This window comes from Clarias gariepinus, chromosome 2 (genome assembly GCF_024256425.1).
Source record: "Clarias gariepinus isolate MV-2021 ecotype Netherlands chromosome 2, CGAR_prim_01v2, whole genome shotgun sequence".
Lineage (NCBI taxonomy): Eukaryota > Metazoa > Chordata > Actinopteri > Siluriformes > Clariidae > Clarias > Clarias gariepinus.
The window spans coordinates 26,936,188-26,962,923 of NC_071101.1; the positions used below are offsets into that span (position 1 = coordinate 26,936,188).

General features: G+C 38.3%; 2 protein-coding genes across 3 annotated transcripts; both read left to right on the forward strand.

Annotated features, from left to right (window-relative positions):
* The first annotated feature begins 1,304 nt into the window (after positions 1-1,304).
* On the forward strand, positions 1,305-13,020 carry hsd17b12a (hydroxysteroid (17-beta) dehydrogenase 12a). The gene is made up of 11 exons (XM_053483649.1): positions 1,305-1,589; positions 7,642-7,688; positions 8,093-8,168; positions 9,544-9,651; positions 9,805-9,869; positions 10,265-10,309; positions 10,440-10,474; positions 10,923-11,004; positions 11,147-11,212; positions 11,309-11,458; positions 11,832-13,020. The coding sequence occupies exons 1-11, from the start codon at positions 1,412-1,414 to the stop codon at positions 11,937-11,939; spliced, it is 960 nt and encodes a 319-aa protein (XP_053339624.1). The 5' UTR covers positions 1,305-1,411; the 3' UTR covers positions 11,940-13,020.
* Positions 13,021-15,479: 2,459 nt separating this feature from the next.
* alkbh3 (alkB homolog 3, alpha-ketoglutarate dependent dioxygenase) lies at positions 15,480-26,536 on the forward strand. 2 transcript variants are annotated; one of them, XM_053514188.1, is made up of 10 exons: positions 15,480-15,570; positions 15,995-16,079; positions 16,259-16,329; positions 16,416-16,450; positions 16,604-16,651; positions 18,124-18,230; positions 19,895-19,983; positions 21,097-21,306; positions 21,392-21,490; positions 26,099-26,536. In XM_053514188.1, the coding sequence occupies exons 2-10, from the start codon at positions 16,004-16,006 to the stop codon at positions 26,192-26,194; spliced, it is 831 nt and encodes a 276-aa protein (XP_053370163.1). In that variant the 5' UTR covers positions 15,480-15,570; positions 15,995-16,003; the 3' UTR covers positions 26,195-26,536. The 2 variants fall into 2 exon arrangements, with proteins under 2 accessions (XP_053370163.1, XP_053370154.1); XM_053514179.1 differs by having other exon boundaries at positions 15,528-15,589.
* The last annotated feature ends 200 nt before the right edge of the window (positions 26,537-26,736 follow it).

Sequence of the window (26,736 nt, forward strand, 5' to 3'; positions counted from 1 at the left end):
CAGTGCTTGATGTTATTTGCTTGTGACTCATTCTATTAAACTATGTGTTTGAATGAAACCAGATATATATTCAATTGTGAACTATTTGACCTAGCCACAAATGCTTTGTATGTTGGAACATACAGAGAGTTAAAATGACCATGTGAATTGTTACTGAAAATAAATATTAAATGTGAACAGCAAAATAATTTATTCGGACACAGGATTACATTTTTGTACTAAGTAGTATCTAAGTAATACGCTTCCTATATAAAGATAAAAGTCTAAACCTGTATCTGCTTTAATTTGACGTTAAATGTCAGGTCGTGCTGACAGTGGAGTCAGAATGGCGACAGGACATGAATGCATGCTAGAGAGAAAATCTGTGGTATGAAATCCCCACCATATGTGCCTGATAAACCACGTTGAGACTGAAACAGGTGCATGCTGTAATTCTGGCATCGTTTAAAATGCTTGATTCTTCAGCGTATGTAAAACCCTGGCATGGCTTTCATGTCACGTAACACACATTTCCCCCCCAAAACCTACTACTAGCTTTCTATGCCATGTTTACATAATCCAAGGCACAGGCTCTTCCGTATTTGTAAAAAAGAAAAAAAAAACGCAGGTACCAAATTTTCTCGCGAGATTTCAGGAGAGGCGCGTCTGGTAGTTGTGTTTTTTTTTCGGAAATAAAAACATCAATCTGTAGAACCCTGAGTCTGTGTAAATATATGCTGAAAACCGTAGTATTTCATGTTATGACCTCCAGTCTGATAAAGAATGTGCAGTTATGGTTCTAAATGTCTACATATCCTTTCTGAGTCCTGCTCGAGACAGCAGCTGTGAATGAACGTGAAGGACATACCTCTCACCGAATAGCATCATCCTCACATTGCACAGAAGGCGGGAGAACAGGCTGTCGACTGACCAATAGGTAAAGAAATTCATTCATAAAAAAGTGGGGGGTGATCATCGAAAACGTGGATTTGGAGGTTTCATAATCCTGACCGAAACAGAAAACCTGTTCTGAATTACAGCCAATGAAAATGTCTGAATGGACGACTACCGTGATGTTTGTCCAATCGGCTTCGAGTTGCAGTCACATAGGGTCCGCCCCCTACTTACCCAAACCTCGATGAATGAGAAAGACGCCTTTGTGACTGACGCCTGGATTAACCACAGAGCCGAGAGTATCTATTGGCGGACAGGAATTTCAACCAATCCTAGGTGAATCTGGGCGTGCTCGGGGGGGCTGACAGAGTAGGCGGGGGTGTGCACTTCAATCTGGATAGACTAGTATGTTAGAGGAGTTGTGGGGGTGTGATGCCACAACCTGCTTATAAAGGGGCTCGCACGTTGTGGCTCTAAATCAGTGCTATCGCCTAATTTTGTGGGTCAGACAGCACGCTCGCCCAGCCGTGTAGCCTACATGGAGCACTTGAACGTGGTGAAGATGCTTCAGCTTGCGGAGACTCCTGTGTACTGGGTCGGTGCAGTCACCACGGCCTCGCTGGCTCTCTGGCTCATCTACCATATCATCTCCGGCTTCAGGATATGGGTGCTCGGGAATGGGGATTTGCTGTCCCCCAAACTGGGGAAATGGGCAGGTGAGTTCAATTCATTCATTCATTCCAGAGGAAACCCGTGAGTAAGTTGAGCAACAAGCAGTGAACGAAATGGGAAGATTTTGAGCTCTCGAGTAAAACAGCTGTGAATGAACTTGAAGGATTTTTAAAATGTATATCATAAGTACTACCTACCAACTAATTGAACTTTATTGCTGAAACATTCTTTTATAAAACACACTTCAAACATGTCACACGTATTGAAGGTGTAAGGTTAAGTTTTTTTCCCCCCTTTTCTCAATAAGGCAGTTGAATGTAATTGAATAATGAGCTACCCTGTGTTCACCCGTATGGTCCTTAAAGAGGCGCCGAGAGTCTCAGGTTGACAGATTACGCCATACCTCCATGGGCTGTGCGCAGATAATCGCAGGTTCTGACTCACTGAGATGAAGTCAGACTAAACCATGGCTGTAAATACTAGCTCTCTAGAAGCAGAAGAACAAATGAAGCTGGATAATTTGGATTTTAATTGGATTAACACACCTCTCTGGAGAGTTTCTTTAAATGTCAATTTCCTTTCTAACTTATAGTTTATGGGTATCTCCTAATGTGTTTAAATACTTGTTTTTCCTCATAATTAGCTATCTCGTGTTTCTTACTATTTGTTCTACACAGCCTGACCCACTTATTCAGTTTCTCGTCTGTACCGACGCACTGTGCGTCTAAGCCAGGCTTTTCAGTGCTATCCCATAGATGTATACAAAAAAAAATAAATAAACATTTTTAATCAATTGGTGTGCTTCCTGTGGCCGGGTTTTTAGCCACCGCACCAACTCCATTCATTTTGCAGGACTACCTATGTTGTTTCTGGGGACGTGACGCAGTTTAAAACGCCAATCCTAATTATGATGCGGGTCCATACCACGTGCGGCTTGTGTGGGTTGGTGTCCGAGACTGTGGATTTCAGGGTCCATCAAATGCTTAATGAAGACTTCACACACCATTCAACTTTCTATAAACGGGCAAACGGATACTGATGTATAAATCGTTGCATGTTCAGTACAATACACCCCAACCCCCACCTAACGCCAGGATTTGGTCGTGCCCGAGAGCGCCTGTGAGAAAGAGCCTCTTTACGCATTAGTCGGTTTATGGGTGATGTAGTAGTCGTGCCACTCCCTGAAATGCTGAATCAGACGACCAGTTTGACTTGTCCTACATTCTCTTCAACATGGTAACATTACCTAGGCATCTTCAGCGCAGGTAAGCTCGAGGTGACTCGATGCAGGTGGAAGGCGAAACCTTCTCTTCCTGTCATTCCTGCGTCTCCAGTTCGGTCACTTTGAGCAACAGAGTTTCAAGTTCTCAAATATTTCTCAGAACCATGCGGCAGGTCGTTTTGCATAATAATTTCCATCGTGAACATTATCATGTTTTGTTTGTACAAGTTTTTTTTTTTTTTTTTGCATAAATTGTGCTGCATATATCGTGTTCGACCAGATTTCCTCATACTTGTGTGAGCAAATAGGAAGGAGTTTAATGTTAAAAGAAACTCAACAGCTCGTCGCATCCAGACCAACAAGTTTTTTTTTTGTTTTGTTTTTTTGTCATTCATACGTGTATGCGTGTGCATATACAGTTTTTTTTCGTATGTCAAGTGAGTCATGTTGGCGCATTCCAAATGTAGTCTGCTGTTTCTTCAGTCTCTCAGGAATCCATGCTCTCGGTGATGAGGAGACCCCTGCTGTTCAATCGGAATATTGCACAGGAGTTGTGAAGGTCTCAAACCTGTTTCAGGTGTAGCCAGCATACCCCTCTGCAGCGCGCGAAGTTGACCTTTAACCTAGTGTAACCTAGTCAACTTTAAGCATTCATAGCAACTAGTCCCAGTTCTCTCTGCAAAAAAGTATCACAACTTTAAGTGGCTATAATGAGCTTGTGTAGTAAAAACACTGGGTTTTTTTTACTGTTTAACACTTTCAGGGTTTATTTGGGATCAACTGGACTTAATTTAGCACTGCAGGATTTGCTGTGTATTAAGCATGCATGGAGAAATAAACCAGGGCAACATATTGAATAATTTAAACTATCTCTAACTGGTCCTTAATCTCATGATACCCAACTGTTCTTGTGATGTCCTATTTCTAAACAACTACACTGTGTGTGTATCCTTGTATAATAGTCATATGAAGACCATTAGTTATTACTTAATTTTGAATACATTTAATATCAGTTCTTTGCTAAGTGAGGATAAATTGCAGTACACATTAGTGATTAGAATTTGAGGACATTAAGGACCACTGATGCATGACTTTTAAACTTTAAGATAAATAAGGTATTTTATACATAGCCAGATTAATTTAAGAATGTATATATTATTATTATTTTTTTTAATCACAAAATGGATATCAGTTTAATGATTGGGGGGTGGGGAAGGCAAAGATTAGATACATCTATTTTGAGTGTACACCCAGACTCCTACTCCTTGTTCCTGTTAATGTTGTGTATATGTATAATGTCTGAATATATCCCTATCATTAGACATGGAGGCTAATGGGCTTGTTTTGTGGAGTGAAGGCGTTTTACGCATTTGATTAGAAACAGTTTCTACCTTACTTTTGAGAATGTGAGCCCCAAATTATTCTTCTCTTAAGTCCATCGGTCACAACATGAAATATAATTTTTGCAATATAAAAATGTACAGGGAACACAGATAATGTATACAAATATATAGCTTTAAATTTATTTTATTTTTCTAAAGCAAGGAGTTTTCTGTAGTAGCTTAAGTAAGAAAGGCAAAACAAAAGGCAGGTGCATAAAGCATATTTTACTACACTTCTTACACATTCAGAGGATGGGTATAAAATTAACAGACACTGCCTATAGTTGTTGAATAGCTGAATTTCATTCATAACTGGGAACAGCATATGTGAATGAAATGTATTCCCCTATGTCTCTGAATGGGTGAATGTCAACCGTGCGTGTGTCTCTAGCTCCATACTTGTGAATGTGCTGGCGCTGTGTGTTGTGAATGGGACTGGCTCCTGCTCTATCGTGCCAGTGTAGGCAGGAGGGCTGTGAGTTAAAGGGGGGGCCAGGCAGTACAGTGATCAGGGAGGGGTCCTAAAGCGCGCAGTTATTCATGTGACCAACAAGCTCATTGCTATGTCCCGAAGTGCGATGTCCTGAAGTGCAGATCTTTTCTTTTCCATCTGAGCCTCCATTATGCTCCCCTACACCACTAGGCTTCTCTTCTCCCTCTCCCGCGCACTCACTCACTCTTGTTTGCCCTCCTAGACCCCCTCCCTCTCTTTTCTCTTCTGTCACGACTCCTTTTTTTTAATATATTTTCTGAAAAAGGGAGTCGTCCATCTGGCATTTCCTTTTTGAAAGAAGTTTTGCTTGCATCAATGTTGCGCTTTATTGCTTTTGCATTTCAGCATTCATTTTTAATTCATTTAGTATACTATATGCAAAATTGTGCAAATTGGTTAGCTTATGGCGAAATGTATGTTTGTTTGTTTTTGTTTTTTCCCCTGCAGTTGTACAACCTAAATTCATCCATTATTTTCTTAATTCATTCTAAATTGTATACTTTAAGTCAAAAGCTGACCCAAAAATGGCCTTACCATGTTTTATTTTTTTCATCATTTACAATACTGGAGCATACCCTATAGTATACACAATTCTGCTTTTATACTTTTTTTAATTATAGTTGTTTTATTTTTGGATAGACTTAGGAGCTTGATAAGAAGGGGAAATATAGATTTGGTTTTTTTGGCAACTTCTTGGTGCTATTTCTTCCACCTTTTATATAAGTAGCAAAGCTATTTTGGGTGCTTTGCTGTGTAGTTTTTCTCCTGGCCATGTGACAGACCTATTTAAAGCATGATGAGCTGCTTTTGGGAGTGGGAGGAGGTGTGAGTGGGTGTTTTAACATTCTGCAGAGCTACAGAGCCAGAGATGGACGAGCTTATTCAGTGGTTGAGGGGGAGGGGGGGTAATCAAGGGTGAATGCGACAGATCACATACAGTGAGAGCACTCTGAGGGTGTAGGCCAGTGCTTTACCTTATATAATTATAAGCAATATGAAATGTATTCTAGTTATAAGGTTTCTATTTGTATAACATCAACTGCTGACGTGATGGATGGGCCATGTCATCATTGTGTTCTTTTTGGCCAAGTGGAAATGCCCTGTTGAATAGAGTAGCATTCTGCAGTAGGGCTTCGAGTGCTGTTCTGGCACTAATGTAGTGCAGCAAGCACTCTGTGGTGAGCTGGGTTGCTGGGGAAAGCAGAGAGTGGGTGGGGGTGGAGGGGATGGAGGGAGGGTGGCGTGTTGTTGGTATTCAGGTGCAGTGGCTGTTCCAGACACGGCAGCTATTTTTACTCACTGCTGCTTTTTTTAGCCTAGGAAGCGGGGCCAATGCGCCTGTGCAGTGCTGGGACATTCCGTATTTCTGAACGTGATGTTCACGAAGAGAAGCTCTGACCTCCATGTTTGAGTGGGGGTGGGGAATGTGAAATAGAAAAAGAACAATCTTCATAGCCTGACACCTCCCCAGCCCTCCCTTCCCTAGTCAACCAGGTGAGGGCTCTGATTTGTAAGTAACATTTAATGGCCTTGATGCAGTCTTTAATTGCATCTGACCTGGCACTTCTCTTTTGACCACTTATAATGGGCACACACCCCCACACACAAGCTGACACTTTGCATTCAGAGCCATTTTTTAAGCATCAACATTCATAGTACTTGCAAGGCAGTTTGTGTAGCTACACGGAAAGCAGCTGCTCTCCATGGTACTGCTCATGTGGATCCCTGCCAAAACACTACTGTAGGCTTTGTCCAGAGATTAGTGGGGAAGGGTATATTAGCTGCTTTCTGATCTATTTTTATTTTAAGACTTTGACATGAAATATGCTGAATTTGTTTATTTTTGGCTTTTTGGGGTGCTTCCGTTCTTCCTTGGCTTCCTCTTGGAGTTTTTATTTTATTTTTTTTAAACATTGTATGGACCTGACAATATAGTTTTAAGACCTAAAGTTTAGACCTATAGTTTTAAGACATTTAACAGGATGGGATATTCACCCCCATGCACTTTGATGGGGAATGTTTTTCTTCTATTTATGCATTATTCTGTACTTTCATAAGCTTGAGTTTGATCATTTATTTCTTATAAATCAGAGTTGTACCAACACTTTTTAATAGCCAAAAATGTGTAAAATTTTTTGATGCATGTACTGATTCCACATTAAAACTGTGAATGCAATGGTGTTCTCAACTTGCCTTTGCTCCAAATGAATTTCTGCACAATTTCCATCTACCGATAAGATTACGTGCAGTTCAGCCTCCTGGGTTTTTTAGCTGGAGTTTGATTCTTAACATTGGTTTAAAAATAGGTAGAGATTCGAGTTCTCCCTCTTCATCCCTTGACTTTACGCAGTCTCCCTCTCTCCTCTTGTTGCTATTTTTGGCAGTCCCTAGGATCCCTCCTTACCCCTCCCGTTCTGTTGTGCTTCATGAACGTCATCACTCGCTCGCTCCCTCCCTCCCCTCCTTTTTTCTAGCCAACTTCTATCTCCTCTAGCTTTGCTCTATTGAATAACTGCTGCCTCCTGAATGCATTAAATATTTTCATTATGCACAGTGTAACGACTTTTCACTTTCAAAGAAAGTCAGATCAACCTATGGTTTTAAATTTTTTTTTTTTTTTACATGCTTGATCAAACAGTTTCTAGTTGTGTGTTGATATGGAAAAGGTACTGGCCACTGGCTTAAACAAATTTATGACCCCACATGCATCAGAACAAACCTTGGGATTTAAACCCCAGACAATAATAATACCTATATATATATATTTTGCAGCCATGTTCTTTAGAATTTTGCAGCAATCAACTCTAAAAGTAACTGCATCATTTTGACCCAAAGACACAGCATGCATCTGCCCTTTGTCCCCCCTAATCATTTACAACATGGTGACTGTGCTCTTACCATTACCATGTTTCTGTGTAAAGGGTTTTAAAGTTGTGCATTGGTTTCTGACTCTTTTTTTTTTTTTTTTTTTTTTCCTTTTTTTTTCTTTAAATATACAGTTGTAACAGGAGCCACAGATGGAATTGGGAAATCCTATGCGGAGGAGGTAAGGGTTCCTCTACTTATTTATTTCCCTCCCTTCATGGAAGGCACTGTGACTCATCACAAGAGAAGGGTTTCTCTCTAAGACCATGGGAGGGAGGGCAACTAGAGGACTACTCATGGAAAAGGGCCCTCTTTATTTACACACCAAGCTATACTGCCTAGCAATGTCAAGGAACTTATTGATCCAAACTCATTGAAGTTGCAAAACTTTCTAGTGTCTACTGTCCACTTCAAAAAAGCCTACCATTTATTACTAGATCTGTTATTACAAACAGGATGTGAACCTTAATGTTTATGTTCATTACTTTTTTTTTTTTTTCTTTTTAATTTTCAAATATAAATTGACTAGGATGCAAGATGGGTTACACTGAGTAATAACTGATCAATTCTCCTTTTGGTTCTCAGCTTGCTCGACGAGGATTTTCTATAATGCTAATCAGTCGCTCACAGGAGAAGCTGGATGATGTTGCCAAGTCCCTTGGTATGTATTTTCTGTGTTCTAGTTAGCGAATCATAACTTTCTCTAAATGGTTAATGTTATTAAAGTCAGGTACCTTTTGGGTGCAGCTTTTCAACAGAGCCTCCACTGACAGCTAGGTTAGGTCTCATGCATACGTTAGTCCTACTACTCCACTGTGAGATGCATAAGACTTATCGGTTTTACCTCACACTGCTCTTAGTCTTTCCAGAGCATCTCTGACCATATTTTTACAGGAAGTTCTATCCCTATTTGTCTCCTGCTGAGTATTGTTGTTTGTTCCAATGCCACCCAAGCCCATAAACATTTCTTGTTAACCATAGTCCCTGCAAGCCCTGGAATCCTTTATGATGACTGTCGTCATGGAAATGTTCTGGGCTGGAAACATGGGGTCTAAGGATTTGTTTGTGTGTCTATATTCACTGACATCGGCTCCCCTCCCCTATCTCTGCTGCCTGAATGAAGACGCTGATATGCATGTGTGAATGGAGACCGTCTCCCTGGAAAGATGTACCTCAGAAAATAATTAATATTGACTTTACTCTGCATGGTCATTTTGTTTACAGTGTGTAAAGTTTCCATTAGTTGTCTGCACCGATTTAGTTTGTCCTGGCTAAATTTGTCTCAACTATCTTGTTTTGCAATTTTATATCCATGTAGTAATAAGAGTGGTTGTTGAAAAATGAAAGCTTTCTGAAGCTTCCCAGTTTGCTATAACCACAGTCGTGCTGAAGGCACACCGAAAAAGCGAAGGGGGGCGGGGGGGGCTTTATGGGTAGTCACGAGCTGGGTCTCTCCCTACCAAACCTGGCACTCTTTGCTCACGCCTCAACCGAATGCCTTGGCAGTGTGGGAGCTTGGAGTCACCAAGACCACTTTGCTACGGTCACAAAGCTATTTAAAGCTTCCTCTTAAAATAGGTTTCATATTTGCTAATTTAATAGTCTTATTAGATTATTTTTACTGGCCTGCAGTCCTGCTAACACTTGTGCCTCCTCATATAGATGGTCTACTGTGTGATGCATTAGAGGAATTTTCCTCTCATAACTCCCTCAAATGGGGTTTAGACATGATTCTTTGGACAATGCATTCTAATTGCTGCAGGCACGTCAAACTGAAGTAGAGGAAGGGTGTGGGAAGTTGCATCTGGCTCGTTTCTTGACCCACAGCGCCCCCTGCTGTCTCACTCTTCAAAAACCTTTTAAGAAGTGTTTTTAGTATGTTCAAAAAATAAATAGCTTTAAATGGTAAACTCAAGAGCCATTTCCAGAAAAAAAGGGCATTGTTTTATAGAAACTGCTGTAGAAATCGTGACTGCTTTAAAACAATTCTTGACATCAGAAATCTTATCGACATTTTAATCTGTTTTGCCACACAGAAACTCTGTATAACGTGGAAACCAAGACCATTGCTGTGGATTTCAGTCAGACTAACATTTATCCAAAGATTGATGCTGCACTTGCTGGGCTAGAAATAGGAGTTCTTGGTGAGTTATTTATTTTTTCATGAATAAAATGACCAGTATCATCTTATCCTAGCAGACCTTTAAAAACACAAAGCTCAGTTGCCCCATTTGACTTTCTGAAGTCAATCAGTTTAATTTTGGTTGACTAACATGAATCTCCTTTTGTCTCAATAGTAAACAACGTTGGCATTTCCTACCCTTACCCTGAGTTTTTCCTGCACATCCCTGACCTGGACAATGTGAGTAGAACCTATGCTTTGTTCCTTTTAAATTACTCTTATATATGTCTGTATGAACATAATGTTCACATTTCTTTCATTTTTGTGAAACTGCTTTGAGACAGTGACCATTGTCAAAAGGTCTATATAAATAAAATTGAATTGAACACGTATAACCATGGAAAACCGATAAGAAGGAAACATGGGTCTTAAAAGCAGAAGTTGTAGCATTTAACTTTGTTAATTTTGGGTAACTTGCATGTTTGCACATCTTTTCTAAGCCATTAACAGTGCTGGGTACAAAATACAAAACCTGATTGAATTCATGGCTAATATTATAAAATTTAATGTGTGCTCTGTCTAACTTGTGTTGGTCTAATTGTCATTGGGGTTTAAAATTGTCATCTTCGTTTCAGTTCATAACCACAATGATTAACGTCAACATAACTTCAGTCTGTCAAGTAAGTGCTTTATTTGAGTTGCATTTCAAAATGTGTTCATTTTCTTGCCTTGAAAATTTTCACTAAGTCAACACTTCCTAGGTCGTTGGGTTTTCTGTACCAATCTTTTTCTCCCTTTTTGTCTCATCAGATGACTCGTCTGGTTTTGCCCAAAATGGAAGCTAGGTGAGCCCTGAGAATTTCCCCCAGACTAAGATTACACTTTATATTATAAATAAAAAATCAGAAAGGGAAAGGAAGGATTTGAAGCCATTGCCTTGCCCATCATTCCTTCACTTTTTTCCCCCCCTCAAATATGGCTTTTCACTCTGGGCAACAAATGCCTGCTAAACTGATTGGCCCTACTGATGCACATGACCCAGACTAGCCAATCACATTGCTGGGAAAATTTCATACAATTGGGACCAACCTTAGGTTGCTAAAGCACACTACTGCAGCTGCAGGGGTACTGCATGTGAAAGCAGGTGCCATGGCAACACACAAAGCGGCCATAATTTGTATGTGTGGTGGTCTGTTACAGTTTTGTCAGAGAATTGGTTCCTGTTTTAGTACTTTCTAGCACAATACATGTTCAGCTCGACAAATAAAGATGTAACTCTTTTGTCTGTTTTAGAGCAAAGGGTGTAATCCTCAACATCTCCTCTGCTAGTGGCATGTACCCAGTTCCACTGCTCACTGTCTACTCTTCCACCAAGGCAAGTCATTTACCTTAAACGAGTATCTACGTCGACATTAAATGGAACACTTACATTTAAGAGTGTTTGATATAGTGTATACCTTCATGTAGTGCTGGCTGAACTAAAAATGTAAGTAAAATGTTCACTGTTTGAAATGTAGGCTTTTGTTGACTTCTTCTCACGTGGACTTCAAGCAGAATACAAGTGCAAAGGGATCATTATTCAGGTGAGAATTTGTCATTTACATCCAGCGGTTTATGTAAAGCAAGTTTTCTTTTGATGCTATTTTGATTTGGTTCTAAACAATCCCATATACCTACAGAGTGTGCTGCCTTTCTTCGTGGCCACCAAAATGACGAAGATCAGGAAACCCACCCTGGACAAGCCTACTCCTGAGCGTTATGTAGCTGCTGAGTTAACTACTGTGGGGCTACAAGATCAGACTAATGGCTATTTCCCTCATGCAGTCATGGTAAGGTTCAGGTTGAATAAATTGCTAGTCTGCTGACATGATATTTTGCATCTGTAAAAGTGTTGCTCTTATATTAAATATGTAAAGGTACTTTTTTTAGTTAAACACGTTACATGGTTTACTCAGACTAAGTATAAATGGTAATTTCTCCCAAACAGACATCTAATCAGTGACTATTTGTGAGAAATGTAATGTTTTTCTCTTTTCCTCCCACCTTGCAAATACATACTTGATAGATTAATTCCATTAAATTGTTTGTGCACATACATGCATTGTTCTTATCCAGGGTGTATTCCTGTCTCATGCCCAGTGTTGGTGATTTAATGAAGGTGATGGAACAAATAAAAAAAAATTTTATGTGTCTGTCTTGCAGGGATGGTTTACCACTGTTCTAGTTCCTATCAATCTGGTTCTTTACTTTGGCATGCGCATGAACAAGGCTCAGCGTGGCGGTTACCTCAGGAGAAGAAAGCTGCGATAGCTTGAAGTGGTCTAACAGGAAAAGACAAACCGCATCCAAAGTGTCCTTTTCTTCCTGTTGGCTTAGTATGGATATGACTGCCTGACCATTGTATCAGTGTTTAAGTAGTTCTGTGTCGAGGCGTTTGTATTGAATGTCTCATTAGACAAACTTCATGTTCTTGTAAGAACTACAGACCACACATGTTACACTTGTTGAATGAAGTAGTTCAATCTAGGCTTTTAATTTGGTGACCGTTCTCTTTTTGTCTTGTGTGATTTGGGGAAAGGGTGTATTACTTATAACTGAGTCCAAAGAGTGTTGTATTTGGTGCATGGAGGGCTGTTTTTCACTGCTGTTGTAAGCAGACGGTATTTGAACAAGAGATGGGTTTCATAAGCATATCTTCCTGTGTGTAAAAGCCACACGTGCACCTGATTACTTGCTCACTGATGCCAGTTCCCTGTTATGTTTGTTTACAATGATTTACAAAGGTGAAATTTATACATTTTCTTTAGCTGTTGAATGATCATCTGAGTATTGGCCTTTTTTAAGATTTTTTTTTTTTGTATCCCCCGCCCACCCCCTTGCTTTTTATGTTTTGTACAATTTATAATTTCTTAGTATTTATGAAATTGGTGGTGGGGTTTTGGTGTTTTATATGTTTAATATATATATCTACAATGGTGCTTTTTATAATTGAGCCAGGTTGAACACACTGTCAATCTCTGATCATTCAGAATTATGTGCCTTACAGAAATGCACAAATCTGCTGACTAGTAAAGGAGATATGTACCCAGCTGCTATTCTCTCTCAAACGTAGCAATGCACTTACTGACCTTATCCATACCAAATGAATTTTTTTTTTGTTTGTTTGTTTTAAAGGGGTTTCTCCATGGTTAGATCTCCATTTGACTTGTTGAACCAAAGCCAGTTAAATGAAAGCGCTCAGGTGTTTGACCCTTGCTGGTTGTGTGACAGGGAAAACTTGAATGTGTACATTCCAAAATATTTGGTAATGGTCTGCAATGTGTGCCTTTTTTCCACAATTTATGCTTTTGTTAAACTTGGTTTGTCTTCTTTAAATAAAGATGTGATTTTACTCTGGTTCAGGAAAATTCTTTTTATTTTATGATATTTAATTTTCATTGCTCAAAAATCAAGTAAAAGTACCCAGGCCAACTTGGGCCACATACGATTGGAGGGTTGGATAACAAACGTAAGTGGAAAAATAACCTAAATAAAAGAGAGAAACCTAATGAGTGTAAGTACGGCCTGACAGATGTAGTGCATAAACAGGTTAAGCAAGCAACATCCTGCAATGTTCTGTGTCACGTATGAAATGCTGAGGATGTCCGGCTAGTTCAAGAAGAGTTCAAATGTTTCTGAAGAACACTGACATGACCTTCGTTATCATCTTTACAAGGGATATTTCAAGTCAAACTGGGACTTGTCATGAACTTTCTTGTGAAGGAAGACAAAACCAATCAACATTTAAAGATTTCAACCACAATGATAGGACTTTTACCCACAGTAAAACATCTGAATGCTGAGGATATTTTAATGAAGGCTGTTTTTCTGTGAATGCATCCAGGCGAAGGTGACTCGGAGTCCAACGCGGTGGGTTTTTGTTTTTGCAGGACAGACGCACTCGTGTTCATGCTGCAAACTACACCATTCGAACATTTCAAGATCTTGGTTGGGAGTGCTGTACAATCCTGACCCCTCTCCAACCATTTCCACATGTTTGGGCCATTAATGTTCCTGTGAGGCCGGCTTTTCAGACATTTTTGCAGGGAGAACTTTCTACCTTGATGGTATACAAGTAGTAGTGAAACACTGGGATGAGTGCATTAGTATAGCAGAGAATTATGTAGAGAAATAAAGGTAGTTTTTACTGTCCTAACTGTTTTGTTTTTCTGTACAATCAAAAGTCCTGGTTTAACTTGAACTTTACTAGTATAAGAACTTTATATGGAATAAAAAGAAAAAAACTCAAAAACAAACAAAAATTGAACTATTAAAAAAATTTGAGTTTGTACTGTTACAAAAAAACTGGAGTCTAATTCATAATAGTTTGCATTGTTACTTTAAGAACACAGATAAGGTATAATCACTGTCATGCTAAATAGAGCGTTAGTTTATTGTAGATAACCTTCTTTTATGGAAATTTGCCATATGATTATGTCTAGCTAAGATGTCTTGTCTACAAAACTACGAAAAACATTGTGCATTTTGTCTACAAACTCTTATGCACTGTTTAGACACTACGAGCAGAGAGAGGGCCACTGGATTGCTTTAACTTGTTGCAACACAAGTAGAAGTCACTAGACTCTCTTTACATGCCAGGAATACCATTTCCATTCTGTGGAACAGATTCTAAACAACCGGTTTCACTGCTGATCGTCCTAGGTCTGGTAGGCTAAGAGTGACAACACCAAGACAGATGGCGTTTGGCGTTGTGTTTAAAAAAAATTACAGAAAATGTTGCCTCTGCTGCTACTGTATTTCTGGGTTGTAAATCATAAGTCGCCAAACTATTCAACAATGTTGGGCTATATCTGGACTTGCTTGACGTGCAAGTAGAAGGCCTTGTGGGCCATTGCTGACTCTACATCATTGTAGACATTGTCTGAATTTTTAATTTCAGACAGATATTATTTTTTGTAAGGAATGTTACTTCCTTGTGTATTTTATCTATCTATCTATTTATCTATCTAACTATCTATCTATCTCTATATAGATTTATGTTGATGGAGTGCAGAAACACCTCATTACAAAGATAATTTGCTGACATATCTGACTGACTAGAAAACAAAAAGAACGGCTGCCCCATGGCTGTGTTTAATGTCAGTGGCAACCAGTTCTGGATATCTTGTGTGATAATAATAATGTTTTTAAAAATTAGCAATATTTAAAAAAAGGACATTATGTGTTCTGGTAAATGGCATAAACTTTTCTGGACAGAAAAGGGGGATAGTCTTTGGAAAATTGTGAGAGGTGGCAACCCTGGGGGGATCAGAAGACTCACTATACCCTCATTACAGTTTGGGTGAACTTATCAAATTAAATGCAACTGCAAATAAAACAAGGTTACTTAATTAATAACTTTATTTTGTAATAATGCATTTTTTGTCCTGAACGCAATTTTAATTTTAAAGTATAAAAATTATGGAAATCTTTCACATTCACAAAGATCATAACCTGAACCTAGAACATATAAGAGGTTTCGTATCAGCATGTTAGACAGCCCTGTCCACTAGCATCATCAAAACGTTGTAAGTCCAGCACAGCTAAAGCTAACACTAAAGCTGTTCTGGCAACTTGTGGTGACCAAATCTTACAAACAGACACTCTGTGTGGCTGTTTTAATATGTATTATGAAAATCATACCTATTATGAATACATATTAGAAGGTGTTCGCATTTTTTGTTGCAGGGTCAAGGGTCTGATGTATTTGTTTAAATTAAAAGAAAGCACTATATTTTATTATATGTCTGAGAGTGAAGTAGTTAAATTCCTGTATATTAAGTAGGAACCAATGCTCAGTATGTGGGAAGCCGGACACTTATTCTGGTTACACACCCCGAGTTTGCTGACAGGCTTTGCGAGTAATTTTATTTATTAAAAAGCTGCAGCTTCGCAGATTAAAGTACGAATCTTTTGATTAGGTTTGTAACGTGTGACGCTTTTTTAAATCCTTACAAGGGGCGTGGAATAAAGACGACAGAATTAGCATGTCTGACTCTTTTAACTTTAAAGTGTTAGCTTGTAAATGTCTGACAGCTTTCTCCAGTTTTTCTGTTAACACACAACTAGGAATTGGTTATGTTCATCCTCCAGCCCAGCTGAAAATCAACCGCTTACATCGATTTAATGATTTTAATACATTGTAAATGTAGACGTCAGTGAGCAGTTATCTGTGTACAGTTTGGGTTGCTTTAGCGTGTTGTGCTAACTGCACTGTTTATACCCCATTAGACCTGAAGGTGGCAGTCTAGCTCTATTTATCAGTGCTTGTGGCACTGTGTTATGGTTGAGCATCACTCACACACACTTGGTGTCTTCTGTTTCAGTTAAATTCTATGGGTGACAAACGGCAGAGAGCGAGAGTGCAGGGCTCTTGGGCCAAACCTCTGCCCAAACCAGCACGACCAACAGGTAGGGAAAGCCATCCCGTCTGAAGCCAACTTTTCTTTTAATCACTATTATTGTTAAATGTAACAAACCTGTTTCTAGCACTGTTTAAAATGCAATAAGCATTCATCTTGTAATTTGGAGTTAATTTGATCATGAGATTGTTTTTGCGAATTAAATTAATAGTTCAAATGTTTTACAAGCACATGTAGAGCAAAAGTCTGGATCATGGAAAGCTGGACCGGTAATGTACGAGTTCAGTCAGCCCACTGATGTAAGTGATAAGCAATGCATTTTGATTGAGCTTATATCAAATAAGATAAACCTGTTCTTGTGGTAATATCTGGACATTTACTGCAGCTCATCAGAGCCATGCCTGTGGAGAAGGTGATTGAGTGAGTGATCTTTACTTTATTTAAAGTATACCCTTTACTCCAAAAGGTGATGGATAAACTTAATACTATATTTCAGTATTATTCAGTATATCCATGGAGTACCAGATTGTAGTATTCAGAGTACCACAAAAGTTGTTTTTCTCTTTCTGGCAGAGATGCTGGGGTTCATGAGATCAGCCAGGGTCCAACCGGAGTATCCAGGTAGCAGTTATCATTTCTGTTTTTCTGTAAATTTAAGTCTGTTCCTTTGTTCTGGGTGATATTTCTCTTCTGTGAGAAATTATGATATGATGCATTGTGTGTACTTTAATGTTTTGATTTAATATGATGTACTCGCGCATATTTACTCTTGTAACTTGAGCCTTGGACAAGTGGTAGCACTGTATAGTGGTTTGTGCTATTTATAGTTTACTGAACTTAAGAAGAAGAAAAGCTAAAGAAACCTATATTTTTCAAATATAATACAGAATAGTGGAATTCTTTCTTTACATATCCCAGCTTTATAGGAAGCAGAAGTCAAAACGCAGGGTCAGCCATGATACATCACCACTGGAACAGACCGAGTTAAAGGCCTAGCTCAAAGGACCTTAACCTGCTGAGCTGCCACAGCTCCCCCAAAAATTTAATAAATGTATATAATGGAAACAAAAAGGCTGTATAGAAAAATATTACACACTAATTATTCAATATTTTATTTTGACAGCTGAGTAAATAAATCATCCTTTAATAATATTATTTAACCCTTTTGTATTAATAGTATTTTTAAAACTAAACTTGTGGCAACATTATTATTAATATTATTGTTATTATCATCATCCCCATTTTTTTAATTATTATTATTATTATTTTCCCCTTATTTTGACGTAGCCACTTCCCACTCTCTGTCAGAGTGCTCTGTTACCAAAACAGCAACTACCAACCAGGAAGGATAAACACTGTGTATCCTCTAAGATACATTTACAAGCAATAATATTGACACCTTTAAAATAATTAAAGTATTTTTAAATATTCCATTTTAACATTTCTAAGATGGCACATTTCAGTCCTTTAGATTTGTGCTTAGATTAGAACAAAACTTGATTCCAAATCAATAATAGATAAACTTCTGTAAAACTGATAGGTCTGAGCTCACGTAGTGATGTAACTAAGCTCAATGAACCAATCACAGCCAAGATGAGAGATGGCCATGGTACCCGGGATCTTTCAACCATCTTTGTGCAAGGCCAAATAGCTAACTTCGACCTATAAAATTCAAAGGAAATCAGCGGTTTTTGACACCCTGGATTCCTTTAACAAAAAGGAAATAAATCCTGCAAACAAGGTAAAAGCACCCGGGAAAATCTGGTGATGTGTCATTGATGCTTTGCAGGTGAGTGGGAAGTGAGTCTGGGAAATTATGAATTTTGCTAACATGCATCTGAATCGATTCCAAAATGTGTAAAGAAACAAAATTAATGTTATATAATTCCCATCTCAGGCTGGTCTGAAATTAAATGGGAATTAAGGGATGGTGCAAGATTCTTTACAAGTGTATCCAAAGTTGCTGGAGTCATAACTGGCACCGCTAAAAACTGTATTGCATTATACCTGAAATACCGCTTATTTCTTGTGATGCATCTTTCACCTTAATTTTTGCTTTTGTTTGTGATATAATGTGTTATGTTTGTCCCTAGACTGAGGCTACTTCCTGGATTTTTGCCACTGGAGCAGGCAGACTGGATGTTCTCTAAACTGTTGGCCGAGCTTCCATGGTCACAGAAGACCAATTATGGCATGATGGGTGAGTGATAACAAATGAAATTACTGCTGAAAGGAAACCTCTTAGTAACAAGTTACATTAAATTGAGCAGTAGTATGTTAAATTAAAAAATAAGGCTTTGATTATTGTGCAAGTTTGTGTGTGGGGGGGGGGGGGGGGGCGGGGGGGGGGGGGTGCTCATGCATGCACGCACTTGATGACTCACTTTTTCCAGTCCTTTTTCCTCTCTAAATTGGCAGACTGCCTCTAGCACAGATCTTGATCCTTTCCAGGGCTAGCAGTGTATTATACAGATGTAAATATTTTAAGGGTTAAATATTTCCTTTGGACAAAATCTTGGTTGAAAAATATTGGTTTACTGTGGCTCCTGTTAGTAAAACATATTTCTGATGTGTTATCAGTTAGATGTACACTCATGTTCAAAAGTTGGTACCTCTTCATTTAATTATGTTTTTCATGTAAAAACATAATAAAAATCATTTATAATCAAAATCATAGTGGGTCTCAATATTAGGCAATAACCTTAGATGAACAACATATTACTTTTTGTTCACTGTGCAATTATTTATTTAACAAAATTAAACAAAAAAAAAACATGTGGTCAATACTAAGTACCCCCACTGTTTCATTAGCTTGTAGATCCACTTTTGCAGCATAATCATAAATTAATTGTTTTCTCTATGACTGTAACAGTCTCTTACATTGTTTTGACCCATTGTTCTTTGCTACATTGCTACAGTTCATTGAGGGATTTGGGCATTTGGTGATGCACATTGTCCTATTGCATGACAAAATTTTGACCTCGCATTTGCCCCTAGAATACTCTGGTACACAGAGAAGGTCATAATCGATTCCATGACCACAAAGTGCCCAGCTCAAATCATGAGGTGTTTCTGCTGAAATGCTGTTCACTTTTCACTAAACATGGCGTTGGTACAACAACTCCTCTTGGTCTCATTTGTCTGTAGAAATTCTTGGCGTTATTTAAGATGCAGCAATCCTTAGTCCTGCTTCCATTTTCTTTTCATAAGACCCTTTCAGAAAAGGGTTTCTGCCGGCAACCCTTCCAACCAAACTGTGCTTGTTCAGTCTTCTTCTGATTGTGCTGTCATGGATCTTAACTTTTAACATGCTCAGTGAGGCCGGTAGGGTCTAAGATGTAACTCTTGTTTTTTTTTTTTTTGTATTTCTTTGAGTATTAAATGCTAGAACATACACTCCTTGGGAAGATTGGAAACTATCTTGAAATCTTTTCACTTGTAAATAATCTTTCTCTCTATAGAACATTAAACTTCAAATTGTTTGAAAACCGCTTTACTGTATAACCCTTTCCCAATTGATATGCAGCAACAATGAGTTCTTTAAGACCATTGCTTATTTATTATTATTTATTATTTCTGGTTGAATTTTTGTTAAATAAAGAAAGGCATGGTGAAAAAAATGCACATATAATTAAAAAAGTGGGTACGAACTTTTGAACATGACTGTACTGTATTCCCATATGATAAAAAAAATGATTTTTTTTTTTATCTTATTGGATTTGGACATTTTGTGGCATCCTTATAAAGAAAATTAATTAAATTGCAATTCAATTATTTTTGCAGTTCTAAGTAGACATGCAACAATGCATGTAAAAATATTTTTTTGGCTGTATGAATGACAGTTTAAAATGTTTCCTGCCTCAGGTGAGTCATATGATGAACCCAGGTTGACCTGCTGGTACGGGGAATCTCCTTACACATACTCTCACTCCACGATGCAGCCCAACCCTCAGGTTTCTGCTACTTTCTCATTTCTCTGTACTTTAAAGAAGTAGGATTAAATGTACTGCAAGTGTAAAAAAAAAGGGGGGGGGGGTATATTGGGCTGAGCTGCCAGTGATCCAGACCACCTCTGCCTTCTGGAGCCCTTTGACTCGTCATGGTGTCCTGCTTCTGGTTTGAGATCTCGTCGCATGGATGCCTCGTGTGGTCTGTTTGGGATGTGTGTGGTGACTGGGGACGGTTCCATTTTTCCACGAAAACGGTCCTGTCCTTGGCTGATGCAGACAGCTGTTCTCTGAGAACTTGTGACTTCAGTCGCTTGATAGTTCATGACTGGAGTTTCCTACAGTCTAGCTGAGCCTCCAGAAACGAACTGAAGTTCGTTTTAACTTTAACACACCTCTTGTTACTTTACACCTCCTATACTGAACTTCCAGTCTCACACAGTATGATGCAGATCAATCCCTGCTATCTGTTTTCACCCAAATGAGGATGGGTTCCCTGTTGAGATTGGTTCCTCTCAAGGTTTCTTTCTATTACCATCTCAGGGAGTTTTTCCTTGCCACTGTCGCCGTCGTCCTCGGCTTGCTCATTAGGGACAGTCTTATCATTTTTATTCATTCACATTTCATACAAACTTAATTATAATATTATTAATATATAACTTAAAATAATTATTTGACATTCAGCATTGTGTAAAGCTGCTTTGCGACAGTGTTATTTGTTAATAGCACTACACAAATAAAATTGAAATTGAATATTATAAAAATGCCTTATTACTTTGTTACATGTACTGAATGGGAAATCAGATTCTGCTCCTTCATTTACGCTCTTTTATCACATTATGCCATTTATACCATGTTCATAAAGTCGGTGTAAACAGACAACCACATCTTGGAGCAGTAATTTAAAATAAGCAGTAGGATTACATGGTGTCATTTGCTTGGCACATACATTTGTTTATCTATGGTTAAATTCAATTCAAATGTATCCTCTCCATGTTCCTTAAATAAAATAGTCATCTGATTTCATAATGCCTTGATTGGAATTGCAGTTAAATCAAATAGATTAGGATATACATCAGCAACTTTTTTGCATTTTATTTTTTGCATTTTCTTGCATAGTGGCATCCTATCCTCCTGAACCTACGTCAGGCTATAGAGAGGGAAATCTCTCACCCCTTTAACTCCTTGCTGTGTAACCTGTATCGTGATGGGAAGGACAGCATTGCTTGGCACAGTGATAACGAAGCATCTTTAGGCCCAAACCCCACCATAGCCTCATTCAGTCTCGGGGACACAAGGTTTTTTTGTCTCCGGAAGAAGCCTTCTCCAGTAAGTGACCAGCTTTGCTGTACTGATCTTTATAGTATTCTGGATTGCTAAAGATGAATGGGGTGGACTTGTTTGTGTGTTTTAGGAGGAAAATGGAGATTACACATACACAGAGAAGGTAAAGATACCACTGAGTCATGGAACACTCCTAATAATGGAGGGATGCATTCAAGATGATTGGCAGGTATGCTATTACACAGTATGCCCAAAAGTATGTGGACAACTGACCATCACATCCATATGTGGTTGCTGGACATCCCATCCCGAAGTTGGTCCTCCCTTTGCTTTAGGACTTTTCACAAAATTTTGGAAAGTGGCTTTGAGATTTTTTGTCCAAAGAGTAATAAGTGTATTAATGAAGGTACTGGTGTTAGCTGAGGAGGCCTAAGCTACAGTCAGCAGTTTAATACATCCAGTGGTGTTTAACAGTGTTCAGTGGGGTTGAGGTCAGGGAAATCTATAACAACAACAAAAAAAAGAATCACATTTGAAGTGATGGTCAGTTTTTCACAGATAATATTTGTAGAACACTGACTGACTGGCTCTCATATTTTGAGCAAAGCATGTCTAGTGATTATAGGAAAGTCCTTAACATATTATTTTAATTACATTAAAATGCACAGCCAAAACATGGTATTGGTGCTAAAATGTGAATTTTCAGATATAATACTATTTTTAATAATACTTAATGCTTGTTATCTCCCGATCCACAATGTTTTTTTGTAAATATACACACACATTTATATGTTTATCAGATAAAAAGTAACACCTTTGCTAAATACAATGTCATGTCCTTTTATGTAGTGTCTGTAATTTTTTGTTAAATTAAATTTTTTTGATGATCTTAACTGCCATTAAGATGAAACTTGGCCAATTTAAATTTCACTTTAAAAAACATAAACCTTAAAAAGTGTATTATTCTAAATTGCAGATCTGTTAAGATATTGTAACTGGAATTTGACATGGTGATGGACACTACATAATACCTTGTTTTGCATGTTCACACACTTGCCAAATCTTCTAACAGAGAGACAAAGTGGTGTATTTACTAGAAGCATTTCATGCATGTTTGGATCGCGTACTATCCACTACCCACATTATTGTCTTTTATGACTGCATAGTAATAATGATTGAACTCAGCCATTAGATTTACATCATTGAGTCTAATTGGGGTAAAAAGGCTTCAGTTTGCTAGGGATCATAAAGAATACGCTGTGGAGTAATGGAAAAGGGTCATGTGGTCTGATGAGTCCAGATTTACTCTGTTCCAGAGTGATGGGTGCACCAGGGTAAGGAGAGTGCATCACTTTATTTGTCCCCCCATCATGCTTAGTGCCTAGTGTAGGGACAGTGTTATGATGTGGGGTTGCTTTAGTAGGTCAGGTTTAGGTTCAGCATTGTCATGTACTAGAGTAAGTTGTGCCAAGGCTGCCATCAGCAGCGCCATCAAGAGAATTTTTTTTTATGTAGCCGAAAATGAAGTCAGCTGATGTACTAATACTGAATATACCGTTTTTTTTCATCATTGGATCTTTTCTTTCGTGATGGAACAGACAGATTCCAAGATGTCAATGTCAGGATTCGTCAAGATCAAACTGTAAAAGGGTGGTTCAGTGTCAGAGTGCAGACCTCAATCCCGTTGAGAATCTTTGGGATGTGCTGGAGAAGACTTTACACAGTGGTCCAACTCTCCCATCATCAATACACCATCTTAGCGAACTTGGACAGAAATAAATGTTGCCATTATAAAACAATGCCACTACAGTGATCAAAGCAAAAAAGAGGTCCAGTGAAATATTAGAGTGTGGGACCTTTTTTGGCCGGGCATGGTATGTCCAGATAACATGCTGCTTAAGCACTGAGTGTGCAGCCACACAGATCATGTTGTAGTGAAAACTCAAGTTAATACTGTATTTAATATTACATGCATTGGCAATAGGTAACCAGTTTACTGCTGGAATTGCAACAATTACTCCTCACACTTAGTATGACTATGAAAGAGATGACTTTCAGTCAGCCGTATATATGCATGACACTAAATCTGCTTAGTAATCCCTGTCTCTGTTGGATGTGTGCACATCATCTTTACCAGGGTCACTCTTGGTTCTTTGCTGTGAGCAAGGACTTGAAGAGGAAAGATTATGTTTCACAGTTACAAAACCTGCTTGGCCAAATAAACTGTTCATGCACATCTTCTATGTCACTGAAACCCAGTTGTATATCTCCGTTGCATAAGTCTTAAGCAGGTGCTAACGATGGGAGGCTTCACAAATTTAAACATTACTCATTAATTGGGCACTGTACTGATTTCCTACCCCTCTACCACACTCCCATACTCACTTTTAACATGTGAAAAAATCCTTGGATGTGATTCTTGCTGTATGATCCTCATGCTGGTTCATATAAACGGATTTGCTCAATGCTTACTTTTAGGGCCCTATTGCCCGAGACCAGAAATGTATTTTGAGGTTTGACTTGCAACGACAGACGTTTTCACCTTGCATGGAACATGGGCCCAACCATGATTATCATTGATTAAACTATCATGTTCATGTGGCAGACATGCATCTCCTAGCCTCACCTGACTACAAAGTACTTTCAGAATGTATGCATTCACAAATATCTGACTAGCTTTGATCCTCTGTGAAAAAAGTGAATTGAAAATATTTGATGATAAACAGTGTATTAAAAGTTCTGTGTAGAAACATGTACTGTATAAACAGCCCTCCAAGCAAACAAGGAAAAGACATCTCATATATGAGAAATGACTTGAAATCATTGTGCTAGCCCATCAAGAGCTTTCAAAATGACGAAGAAAATTTCTAGGCGAATCTTGTAAATTAGCCAGCATGGGATTATCAAAACTGGGGTATGTGCTCTTTGGTGCCTGTAAGCAATTTATCTTTTTTGTGCCAATTATCAGAAAGGAACAGAACTATTACTTATGCCAAAACACCACAATTTTCAGCAGTCTACACAAAACTTGATGAAGCATGAATAGCATTTTCCAAGACTTTAAGGATTTTAGAAATCTCTCTATGCTGAAGATAACTACTGCCAACTACCATTTATCCTCTCTGGTCACCAGTGTTGGGTGTAACGCGTTAGAGTACTTGGAATACTGTTTTGATGTAACGAGTAGTCTAACGCATTACCTCCGCCATTTAATTACTGTACTCGGTTATTTAGTTATATTTTTAAAAATGTAGTCCGTTATTAATTACAGTAGTTACTTTAAAAAGTAATGTCCCCCAACACTGCTTAGACAACTGAATAAAATGCCAAGATACTTCCAAGTTTTAATTCAATTGAACAGTATTAACCATCTGAATTTTATTAGCCCTTATATAGTCTTTTGAGGGATGCCACAATCAGTAGTAGATAAAAATAAGTTTCTGCAATTAACAACTCCTGTCCTAAGGGCTTAATTGTACTAAATAGAATTTTGTGTTTAGGCCGTCAGTTTTTTGTTTGTCAGTTTTGGTTATGAAAATGATTAGAAATAAGATGCTTCTAAAATGATTAGAAATAAGATGCTTTATCAGTGTATTATTTAAATTTGATTGATGTTTTAAACAATCAGTTAATTAGGTTCTTGGCCATCTTTATTAGTTGTCTAGAAGTTAGCATTTTAAAATTACTCTGCATTGCTACAGTAGATGTCTAGTTATACACACACATGGGTTAAAGTGCTTAAAGGTCAAAGCACGCTGAAGGCCTCAGAGATTGAACTGACCTCTTGAATAAAGTGCGTTTAAGAAGGCTGCTGTATTTTCTGGTGATTATAGGCTGATGATGCCTTTTGCAAATTGTAGTGGTATGTACATCTGTAGTGGCAACATTAAAGTGTAAATAAATATAATGCCACCGTGATCATGGTTTAAAACCTGGGTAACTGTTGGAAATCAGACTTGCCTGTTTATTTCATTATTGTCGTCTTGCCAGCTAAATTCTAAAGGCCTTGGAAGGGTGTTCTCCCCCTGCTGCAGATTTGCTTTGGCTTCTGGCACAAATACCAGCTAGAGCTATTTTTCAGAGAGCACAAATAAGGGAAAAAGGTCAAGGACATTTTATAGCAACACCTAAAGACTGTCTCTGAGGCTTTTAATTTGATCTCGGAAAGTGTCTGAAAGTACACATCAGCCAGACACGATTTACACTGCACAGCCATAATAAAGTGAACTAATCCAACATGGAGAACTTGCTAAAAGATTATTTAAAAGAAAAAAAAAAGGAAATGTTTATAGACGGGATAGGGACATAGAGCAGTGTTAGAAACTTACATTGGATGAGACTTACTGCTAAATCCTCAGAGACAGAATTGCACTATTGTGAAATCACAAGTCTAGTGGTCAAGACAGGTCAGTAGACATGCCGTGACTGTTACAATATTGATCTGGTGTCCCCCAGATAAGATGCACAGTTAAAATGTGTGCGTTTTGTCTAACACATAGTTAATTCAGATCAGTATTACTCTGATGGGGCAGTGGTGGCTCGAACAGGTAATGCTCATGGTTACTAATAGTAAGTTGGGGGTTCAAGCCCCAGCACTGCCAAACTGCCACTATTGAGCCCTTGAGCAAGGCCCGTATCATGGATGATCCTGCACTCTGACCCCAACTTGCTAACTGGGATATGCAAAAAAATCATTTTGGTGTGCTGTAACGTACTTGGGACAAATAACTAAATCGTATTCTTATAATACATGTTAAAGCCGAGTATATGTTTTCTTTAAAAGCTATTAATTCATAGTTGTCTGTTGTTTTCTTTTTGTTATAATTCTGTTGGACAGCATCAGGTGCCAAAAGAGTACCATGACCGCGGGCCTCGGATAAACCTGACCTTCCGTACAATCTACCCCGAACCAGTACGCTCCTCAAAGCGATAAAGAATAATTACATTGGAGACGAGACATGTAAAGGTAGTGGAAAATTGCATGCCATTTACTGCAGGTGGAAGAAATGCGAGTAACCCATGTCTTCATCCTTCGTCCTTATAAATGATTTCCTTGCTTCAAATGGAAACAAGTTGTGTTGGAAATATATTTACTGTAAAGCCTTGTTAAAAAGCTTGGCTGCATTCTAAGGCTTAAGTATAGCATTATTTAAATATAGTTTTATTTAAGTATAAAGTGTACTACTTAGTTTTGACAAATTTTTGTTGTTGTTTTACTCTATTTGTTGAATAGCTGCTCGGTGTAATTATTATAAGTTTTTTTGTTGATCATCTTGTTCAATAAAAGGTGACATATTTCTACCTAAAGTGATGTTTAATAACATACAGAGTTCATTGTGTTGAAATTGGTTCACACTATTGGTACATACCTATTTTTTATTGCCTTTGATATGAAATCCATATAGCTTATTGTCACTAATAGGGTATTACCTTTAAATAGGATCAGTATTGCCACTGGTTTCCAAACATTTTTTT

Coding starts and splice junctions, on each gene's coding strand:
- alkbh3 (XM_053514188.1), top strand. CDS start 16,004: ATGGGTGACAAACGGCAGAGAGCGAGAGTGCAGGGCTCTTGGGCCAAA. Junction 16,330..16,415: donor AGTTCAGTCAGCCCACTGAT/GTAAGTGATAAG, acceptor CATTTACTGCAG/CTCATCAGAGCCATGCCTGT. Junction 18,231..19,894: donor GACCAATTATGGCATGATGG/GTGAGTGATAAC, acceptor TTCCTGCCTCAG/GTGAGTCATATGATGAACCC.
- hsd17b12a (XM_053483649.1), top strand. CDS start 1,412: ATGGAGCACTTGAACGTGGTGAAGATGCTTCAGCTTGCGGAGACTCCT. Junction 7,689..8,092: donor GGAAATCCTATGCGGAGGAG/GTAAGGGTTCCT, acceptor TTTGGTTCTCAG/CTTGCTCGACGAGGATTTTC. Junction 11,213..11,308: donor GCAAAGGGATCATTATTCAG/GTGAGAATTTGT, acceptor ATATACCTACAG/AGTGTGCTGCCTTTCTTCGT.